Source organism: Ostrea edulis, chromosome 3 (assembly GCF_947568905.1).
Source record: "Ostrea edulis chromosome 3, xbOstEdul1.1, whole genome shotgun sequence".
In the NCBI taxonomy this organism is placed as follows: Eukaryota; Metazoa; Mollusca; class Bivalvia; order Ostreida; family Ostreidae; genus Ostrea; species Ostrea edulis.
Genome location: NC_079166.1, coordinates 79,060,618 through 79,071,456, shown reverse-complemented (window position 1 = coordinate 79,071,456; position 10,839 = coordinate 79,060,618). Strand labels below are relative to the sequence as shown.

Genomic DNA, 10,839 nt, shown 5'->3' with positions numbered 1-10,839 from the left:
CGAGTTTGGTTAGAGTTTTCTTTATATACTAGGAGATAAGCTTTTGTTTTGAGTATGTAGAGTGATTACAGTGCATCCTTTGTGTGGTGCATATTGTACTAATCGAGATATTGGCACGATCCTTTTCTGATGATATCACTTTACTAAGAACGATAACTCTATCAGTGACAAACTACAATATCACCTTACATTCATATTCGATAACAAATTTCTATGTTCGTTATAACGATCTAGTTTGTGAATACAACCTATCATTGGGTCAAATGTTGTCTGACGTGTTTCATTCCGATTATTAGGCCGGTCTTGGCACTCGGATTATAACTATGGAAAACACCGTGTACCTGATCAGGATGTTGGACTCACGGCTGGTGTGACCGGTCGACAGGGGATGCTTACATCTCAAAGGCACCTGATCCCACCTTTGGTATATCCAGGGATACGTGTTTGCCCGACTCTATATTTTGTAATGCTTATATATGTAGGAGTTATGAAATTGATCACTGTTCGTTATCTTCAACTTTCATGAAAATGTAAAAAGAAATGTTGCAAGTCCTTTAACCCACTCTATTTCCCTCATTTAAGAAGTTTTTGAATAAGGGTTGCATTTTGTGGGGGAAAAAAGTAAAATTTTCAGCAGAATATGATATGAAAATGTCATGTAGCTTTGCACATACGAGCGTGTAGGAAGATTGGTACCAAAGTAATGCATTCAATATAAAACTGAGGACATTGAATCTGGTGTTAACCAAAGTTCTATATAATTAGATCCTCACTCCTAATGCAGATAAGTAGATGTAGACACTATTAGTACAACGAGTGCTCACCCCATTTAAGGATGTGCATTTGATGCGGTTCGGCCTATCTTCGAGACTGATTGTCATGGGTTTTTATCTTGGGTTTTGCCCCTGCCATGAAATGAGAGGGACACATAGTGTTACTCTTTTCTGTCCTTCCGTCAAATTCATCACAATTTAGTTTCCTTTCATCATTTCTGCTAGATGTGAACAACCAACTAGAATTCGGTATATAAATACACGTACATCATATAAAGGTAATATGAAACAATTATTGCTGTTTTTGAGGTCAATACGATGATTTAGACACCTGAGGAGTACAATACTCACCGAACCCGAAGGGCGAGGTGAATATTGTACTTCGAAGGTGGCTAAATCATCGTATTGGCCTCAAAAACAGCAATAACTGTTTTATTATATGATTAAATGATTTAAAAACTCTTCAAGGTTGTTCATTGAAATCTTAGCCGAACCCAATAAGAAACGCGGAATTTCATTGGACGGCAAAAATAAGTATAATCGATCGAGTCAAATTGGAAGTTCCCGACCTATTTTTGGTCTTATGTGGAAAAAATAATTCCTTATGTTCACCTGCAAGGTCGCGTGCAGGTAAACATAACGTAGTATTATTTCTACATTGTTGGATCTCAGCCAATTAGAGAGCTAGCAATTATTCAATAATATAATAATCTCATTTGCATCTGCTAGAATAATGTTTGACAGATGTATATCAATAAAGTCAAATATTCTGCTCACTATCTGTATCATATATGAGCATTTTTATTTAAAATAGAAGATAAGGCAGTATCCTGCAAATATGCTGAAGAATGTCGTATTGGATTCCGGATGAATAATCTTGTAAAGGATTTAGCAACTTGGCCTACAAGTGTTATTCCGCTTACCTCAATATGCATTGACGATCAAACCAGAGAGATACACAAGGTATTATACTGGTATTTATGTTAACAATTTAGAACAGAAATCATACAGTTCGTCAATACAACCTATCAAATGGTCAAATGCTGTCCGACGTGTTTCATACCGACTGTTAGGCCGTTCTTACCACACTGATTTTGGCTACGGATAACGCCGTTTACCTGATCAGACAGGGGACTTGGGCACCTGCCTCACCTCTCGTATGCCCAGGGGTTCGTGTTTTCCCAACTATCAATTTGTATTGTTTATGGGAGTTATCTTCACCTTTTTAATGTAAACTCAGGTTATCAAACGATTCGAAACAATTCAGTCGACAATATTTTATATGCAACCCGACAGCAGAAAAATAACTCCCTACACAAGATTTTCTCTTTTGTCACAGGAAAACTATACCCTCATATCCACGTGTTTCTGACATGTGTTGCATTATCGTATTGAAGAATTCAATTTCGGGGATTTGTCAACGACTAAATCTAGTGCTTTTGTATGATCTCTTTGGGCGTTTATATACTACCGTTAACAACTATCGATGCATCAGGTCCCTTCCAATATATACAACAACAACAAATCAGCATGCTGACTAATGCATTGGGGGCATCACATCTTCCCCGGGCCTCCGCCACACCTACACATGTATGCGATTATTTCCTCCAAAATCCATTAATCAGAAAATATGAGCGGTCGAAGTCCTAATCAACTTTTCCATCGCCCACCCTTAGCCCCTGCAATGTTTTCGTCAAGTTTGTCTTGCGATATTGAATGTTTCTTTTTCATATTTACTCTGGAAACAGACACATTTTCTGAGCAGCCTGTGAAACAGGATTTTCCCTAAACTGGTTGAATCCTGTATAATTCTCTTTGACACAAAGTGTCTTTACGAACTAAAAATGATCGTTAGTCTTGCAAGTTTTTTCTTCCTTCCTGTTCTCTTCATGTTCTCCAAGACACCTCTCCCCATAATCCACTTAATGATAAAGTTTTAGCCTCTACCATGTTCTCCACGGAACCTCTCCAAGTAATCCGCTTGATTATAAAGTTATACCTCTACCTTATTCTCAACTCCTAATTATATGATATATGGAGAAACTGGGTGATTTACGATTCATATCAAGGTTTATACAAGAATGATTACATACTGGGCAAAATTGATATACTCAAAAAATAAAATTGTTAATATTGTTTATAGATATTTCTGTACCCAATATGATAAAGTTGGATATAAAAGCCATTGGATTGACTGTGTTCAAAACACTTTAAACATGTGTGGACTTTCAAAGATTTGTAATGAGCAAGTTTATTGCGTAAATGTTAATGGTTATCAACAACAGTTAATCTGATTTTGAAAGATCAATTTATTCAGAAGTGGTCTTCTGATGTTGATGACTCTTCTAAGGGCCAGGTTTATAAACTTTTCAAACATTGTTTTGATTTAAAGAAATATGTACTTACTTTGTCTGTAAAATTAAGAAAATAAGTTATGAAAGAAGTACGTACGGTTTTGGCCAAATTCTGGTCGGCTTTTTTGGAGGAGAATTATTTTACGTTGCAGATATTTTCCTGTCGGATTTCTAAAATATTAACTCGTGGTATTTCAAATCACTGTTTACCAATAGAGACAGTAAGATGGTATGGTATTCCCCAGAAAGAAAGACTACGTAAATTTTGTAATAGAGGAGAAATAGGAAATGAATTGAGGGGAAAATGCATCGACGATGTTTTTGGGGTTTTTTTTAATGAAAGACCAAATATTCTGAAGTTTTCTAATCTATTGTGACCTCAAGATATGAAAATATTAAGAAATCTCTGGTGTTTTTATTTCTCATATTTTAGAGATTGTCTGTTGTTTTTCGTAATGTTCTTCTACTACCTTTTAAACGCATTACTATTATGTGTATCTATACATACAGTGTTTATTATGTTCTGCACTGGTATCTAAGAAAGTTGCATTGTTCCATATATGGACCTCTGACGAGTTTTTTTGCATGCATTGTATTTCTTGTACCTTAAAGCTGTATTGTCCGAATTACAATATTTTTTCTATCTCGTAAAAACGCTATTAAATCATCGCGCGTATGTAGTTATGAGACTGCGAAATATCATAAATTATTTCACATGTTTCAACCCAAATAATTTGATTTTAAATCGATGTTTACAAATAGCCGCGTCACTCTGCCGTTTCAAGTGACAGTCACATGATCAGTTCAAACTTTCAGATCATCGGTCGTCTTATCTGTGTAAAGCTGTGTATTTTTTTTTATAACAGTACCGTTCCATAAGTTTAATAGGAATAAAAATATCAAATACCTCTTAGTAATTCGTTGTTTTACGCTTTTTCAGCCTTAAAACTAGACATTTGTGTATGAGTTAATACATCATGTTGGGATTCCCCTGACGCGCGTGGGTCTATTTATAGACGTCTATTATGGGATGATTTATATATGAAGCCACTATATCATCTTCACAAGTCAAGGGTTATTGATTCGTTACCTCGCACTAACCCTTGACATCAGTCGCTATTTAAAAGTTGGTCTCGAGAAGAAGCATATGATTGGTTTGCAGCCTGGAGTTGCAAACCAATCAGACAACGGCTTTTATAGTCGGTCGAAAACAAAAGTAAACAGTAAACACGCATGGCGACGGCATTGTGGCGTATAATTTGTGGCCAATTAGTACAAGACAGATACAGTCGATTGATTTTCGGGGGTTCGTTTTGCTTGAAGAAACAATTAGACGAGGTTTTGGGGTATGAGCCGAATAAAAATAATGGATTGTCGAAGTACGTTTGTCCACTATGTTCTAACAAATTAAACAAATTGTCCAAAATAATGGGAACAACTTCGTAAGATAGCGATTTACCACTGCCGGTTTTAGTCCCAATGAAAACATCTTTTCCTTCTCTGATACATGATATCGAAAGCTTTTGGTTTTCAGTCAAAGGATCGATTTGATGTTTTTCACATATCTTTTCGTCAACGGACGCCATTTTTTACTTTCTGTTTATTCCCTTACCAAACTTTCATCTGAAACAAGAAATCTCATTGGCTGATTAATTTTAGCGTATTGCGTCATCCTTCTTCTCGAGCCCAACTTTTAAATAGCGACTGATGTCAAGGGTTAGTGCGAGGTAACGAATCAATAACCCTTGACTTGTGAAGATGCCACTATATTTACTTTCTAAATAATATTCGCACTGTTTTCTTTAACATGCAGATGTTTTCAAGCATGTAATTAAGGGAAAGTTAATAACTTTATGAAGTAATTAATCTGCTTTAAAGTAATTATGTACAAAAATAATACATAAACATCGGGCCATACAGCTTTAAGTACCATTTAACATGGTTTGAGGGTATAAGTTGAATTAAATTGTTCTCCACGGAACCTCTCCCCATAATCCGCTTAATGATAAAGTTATAGCCTCTACCTCGTTCTCCACGACACCTCTCCCCATGATCTGCTTAATTATACTCTCCACCTTGCATTAAGTGGGTCATCATTTCGTTTTCTTCATTATATATTTTATTGACAATTTGGTCAAGAATCACCCTCTGTCTCTTGAAGTTGTTACATATATAGTAAAATATCAACCATGGGTGAAAGTTATCGAATATGATTGTTTCTTTGTTGTTTTCTTAACGTTCCTTTCAAAATTTTTCCCTCGTATTGAGACGGAATAAGCTGTACGTCAAATGTTACAAACTTGGACTAATTCATGACGCTCAGTGAGATTTCTTAAACGTAAAAAACAGCTGCAACACGAGAAGTCTCATCCAAAAAGAAATTTCTAAATGGTGATGCTTTAGCAAATGAACAGTCACTATCATTAAGTCTTACGTTTAAAGCACCCAAGTCACGGATCGTAATGATCTCGAATCCACAACTTACGGGTCACGAAGCGAAACCTCTAACCACTGCAGACCGTAATGGTAAGCTCTAACCAATGAAACACGACAGATCATAATAGGAAGGTTTACATCGATCGTGAAAATGAGAATTGTCAACATTCTGTGGAATTTTAATTATCTTAGAGTTTTTACCCTTTTTATTTGTTTTCGATATCAATGGTTTATTACTTATAACTCATTACAAGATGTGAACGTATTGTCTATGCGCCGAAAACACAGGTGTGAATAATAAATTTAATCAAACGTCGATTTAAACAATTTAAATTCCAAATCAAACTAACCTCTCTTAAAATACAAATGGCAAATTTCACACCTGAGGTTGCAGATACACTTCTCTAACGTTACAGATAAGAAACGGATTTCACAAAACACAATTAAGAAAACGAACAGCATTGTAATCAATCGTCTCTTTTTGTACAAAATTGTTTCACTTTAAAAAAAGAAAGAAAAAAGTAATATGCAGTTTTATATTGTCTTGGCCGTTGTCAGTCCTTCAACAAATGCCATTGTGCCACTTGTTGGCGGGGCTTTGTGATCATATCATTCCAATGTCTCGTCTCCAATGGTCCACTCTTACTGCTTAGTACTATTTTGCCGATCATCTCATTCCTTCCGACTTTATCGAAGTCCATGACAATTACTTCTATTGCAGCTTCCCGAATCTTTTCCCACGGTATTTCGAAAAAGAACGACTCATTATACACAGGGTTCAGAGTTCGCATTTTGATAGATGTTTTCTTCTTTTCAATTTTGTTGTTTCCAAACTTGAGCCATAACTTGACGTAAGGATCTACAAAGAATGATATTGATCAGTTTCATTATATAAGTTCTTCATAAATGCTATGTGTAAGCATGCATAGCACAGGAATCATAAAATGCATACATTGTTGAGCGAATGAAATTTGAGACACGTATATAGTGATAAATGTACATTGTAATGTGATAAAATTGAAGAGAGATCTTTGATGTTCGAAACATTGCCTTTTCATTTTCAATCCCAAATTCTTACAAAATCACGACAACATATTAGACACTATTTTCGCCGTCATCCCTTGCAAGTGTAAAATGACGTCTGAAATAACACAGTTTATTGTCTGCAATCGTTTCCTGTCAACAATAGAAATTCAAAGTGGTTTTTTTTTATTTCAAGAACATACAGTGAATTCGTGACCAAGAACTTAATTCCTCCAGTTCCGTGTAATATATTACGGGTGTGACAGGGGATGCTTATTCCTCCTGGCACCTGATCCCATGTACGGTGTGTCGAGGTGTATGTATTTCCCTACTCTTAATTTCGTATTTTTATAGGATTTCTGAGATTGATCACTTTTCGTTATCTCCACTTTTTCATTCAACAGGTTCTTATAATGCTAAAAGACTCTAGAGTTCATATATCAAGGCCGCGTAAATTAGTAGGCAGTACTTAGCATGACGTCAGACCACAATTCGGGTGAGCTCTACGTTTATTGCCGAAATTACTGTACGAATACAATTATAGATGTGGATTGCCTTTCGTGTAAACTATCTGTGGCTTCAAGGTCCACGATCACTAACCGAAAAAGTATTTTTGGTAATACTTCACGCCCGATATGTCGCTCAAGTATTAATGGAATGGTATAGTCAGAACGAAGATCGGCTATCCATTTAGATTCCTTAGGCGGACATGCTCTAATATTCTTACTGTGCAAAGTAGAAGATTAAAGAAGCCTAAACGTATCCTTTCAGATTCGGATCCACTTTTAACAAGTTAAGATTCTATTTCATTGTCGATTTCTTGCTAAGAATACCTTTAGACTACCAAACCGTATTCCCGCTAGGTACTTAAGAAACAAACATTATAAAATCGGGAATCTTTAAATGATCATTCCAACTGCTAGTTTGTTTGTTCTTTGTTTGTTTATTTTTTACAATAGGTAATTAAAGAAACTCCAACAAAATTTATTTTCCTGTCATGCATAAATCTTTGACTTTGAGAAATCTTATTAAGTCATAGGAGGGCGGAACTACGTTAACTAAAAAAAATCGCTGGAATTTTGTTATTGTTGTTTTTATACTGTCTCTGCAGTGGTCTTATTTTGTTCAAAACTGAGGTTAAAAATACTTTCTCTTTCCTTGAATCGCACAAACTATACACAAAAATATAGACATTTAATAAATATAAATACATTATAAACATATGTGCTACTGTTTTGTTTTGTTTTTTATTGTCAACATCATTGTTGCTGTAAAAATTAAAACAGAGAAAACTACATGAAGCAGGAAGACATAACGTAAGAAAGAATTAACTCAAAAGGAAAACAAAAGTAGTAAATCAATACAAGTATATAAATGAAATATTCAAATGTTTAAAAATAATAATTCCAAGCCAATGATTATGTTGGACTTTACTGGAACTCTACATTATTGATTCTATAAAAATATGCTGTCCCAACTTAACATGAAAGCGATAGGAAGCCTTTCTCGCCGTAACAATCCACTCCCTTGGTAATCCAATTCAAAACACGATCCCCAATTTCAAAATACCTGATCTCGAGTGTTTGTATGACTCCCTTAACACACGTAACACTGCAACACAGAATCAGGTACGTTTTGCATTTTATAATTCATATTCAATACCATGTATCCTGCCAATTTACACAAGGTCCCCGTTATGATTTACCCAAGGTCCCCGTTATGATTTACCCGAGGTCCCTGTAATGATTTAAAAGAGGTTCCTGTAATGATGGGGGATCCAGGTTAGAATAGGTTCTTAGTACCCTTGCTTGTCGTAAAAGGCGACTAAATAGGGTGGTCCTTCGGATGAGACCACAAAAACCGAGGTCCGGTGTCACAGCAGGTGTGGCACGATAAAGATCCTTTCCTGCTCAAAGGCCATAAGCGCCGAGCATAGGCCTACATTTTGCAGCCCTTCACCGGCAATGGCGACGTCTCCATATGAATGAAATATTCTGGAGAGGGGGATGTTAAACAATATTTAATTAATCAATCCTGTAATGATTTACTGAAGGTCCTGGTAATGACTCACACGAGGACCCGTAATGATTCACCCAAGGTTCCCGTTATGGTTTACCCGATATTCCTGTAATGATTTACTCGAGGACCCCGTAATGATTTACCGAGGTCCCCGTTATGATTTACCCGAGGTCCCCGTAATGATGATTTACCTGAGGTCCCCGTAATGATTTAAAAGAGATTCCTGTAATCATTTACCTAAGCTCCCTGTAATGATTTACCGATGTCCCCGTTATGATGTACCCGATGTCCCCGTGATGATTTACCCGAGGACCCCTAAACAATACCTAGGTCCCCCTAATGATTTATTGAGGTCCCTGTAAAGGTATTTCATGGAATTTTACGTATCTTCGGGCTGATTTGTACTCGAGGCCCCTGCAATTATTTACTCGAAGTTCTTGTGAAAGTATTTTATAATTACGTATATTTGAAATTATTTACCTGAGGCTCCTGTGATGTCTTTGGCTTTGAGATCTTTGCATTTCATCACTATAATGTTGAGTCTTCCCACCGTAGGCTGGTAGCTCAAGGAAAGTAGGACTTCCCCAAGCTTACCCTATCACAAGAAAGCATTTGTCATCACACATATCATTGAAATGTACATCAACGATGACTTCAAACGAACATACTGACATTGTACACAGGGCCTATCACATCAGGTTTTATGATCATAAAGAGAGAATAGACATGTCTTGTTAATCAAACTTCATATTGAATAAATTCAAACAACACTGGTCAATAACATTCATGTTGAAATTAAGTTTTCAGATATTCGTATGAGTCAAAATGGTAATATTAAGTGCATGTATCTGTGTGCTTTGCAAAATCTAATTTTAGACTGAGGTTTATTCTGTTCACGGTCCTGTATACAGTCTGATCGCTTGCTGCTGAGAAAAGGGAGCTACCCGATTGAATAGAAAACTCCATGACAATGTGAAACATAACAGTTTTTTTTTTATAAGAAAGAAGCCATATGGAATGATATACCGTCACGACTACGAATGACTACTTGGTAAATTTATCCTATATCAACACTGTACATGTTAGCTTTAAAGCTATTCTGTAATGTTGATCATGATGTGAGAGATTTGGATTATTTTACAGATGTGATTGTGAACCTACGTTTCCTGATAGACTTAGATAATTTTACGGATAATGAATGCGAAGCTCAGTTTCCCGACAGACTTAGATAATGATTGTGAACCTACGTTTCCTGATAGACTTAGATAATTTTACGGATAATGAATGCGAAGCTCAGTTTCCCGACAGACTTAGATAATGATTGTGAACCTAAGTTTCCTGATAGACTTAGATAATTTTACGGATAATGAATGCGAAGCTCAGTTTCCCGACAGACTTAGATAATGATTGTGAACCTACATTTCCTGGTAGACTTAGATAATTTTACGGATAATGAATGCGAAGCTCAGTTTCCCGACAGACTTAGATAATGATTGTGAACCTACGTTTCCTGATAGACTTAGATAATTTAACGGATAATGAATGCGAAGCCAAATTTCCTAATAGAATTAGATAATTTTACGGATAATGGATGTGAACCTAAGTTTCATGATACTTAGATAATTCTACAGATAATGATTGTAAAGCTCAGTTTCCTGACAGACTTAGATAATTTGTCAGATAATGAATGTGAAGTTTAGTTTTCTGATGGTTTTAAATAATTTTGCAGATAATGAATGTGAAGCTAAGTTTCCTGATAGACTTAGATGATTTTACAGATATTGTATAACGATACCCGGCTGTCTTTGCATGGCTGTAGATATCGCCACATGAATGGAGATTGTGAGAGGTCCACTTCATTCAGAGGAATATACGTTTCACCGATTGGATCGTCACGACTGAATCGGTCGTAGTCTATCACTTGTAGGTATATTGTCTTTTCTAGTAGTTTATTGTGTGGCCAACCTGTAAAGTCAGAAATGAAACACTAAAGTGTAGAAAAGCAAGATAAGTGTGGAAAAGCATAATAATTCTACAGAGAAATGTGATCACTGCATTCCATACAAGACGTGTCTTTAAGTCTTTTTTATTAAAAGAAAATACATATTCTAAGGGAGATGTTCAAATCTAGATAAACTTTTTTACATACATTCATGACAGCTTTAATCATAACGTTGTATCGGGCTCGCTTTGTATCAGACTTCCTTTGATCATAGTGAAAATAGTCTGAATTT

At 35.9% G+C, this 10,839-nt stretch overlaps 1 protein-coding gene across 5 annotated transcripts in view; it reads right to left on the bottom strand.

Moving 5' to 3' along the window:
* Positions 1-5,852: 5,852 nt before the first annotated feature.
* The window catches only part of LOC130052909 (synaptotagmin-7-like), a 114,654-nt gene continuing 109,667 nt past the window's right edge, over positions 5,853-10,839 (bottom strand). For all 5 annotated transcript variants that reach the window (XM_056159110.1, XM_056159111.1, XM_056159112.1 and 2 more), the window contains 3 exons: positions 10,401-10,570; positions 9,086-9,200; positions 5,853-6,422 (listed from right to left, as the gene is read on the bottom strand). In XM_056159110.1, the coding sequence (XP_056015085.1) occupies positions 6,118-6,422; positions 9,086-9,200; positions 10,401-10,570 (590 nt within the window). In that variant the 3' untranslated portion in view covers positions 5,853-6,117. The remainder of the gene's footprint in view (positions 6,423-9,085; positions 9,201-10,400; positions 10,571-10,839) is intronic.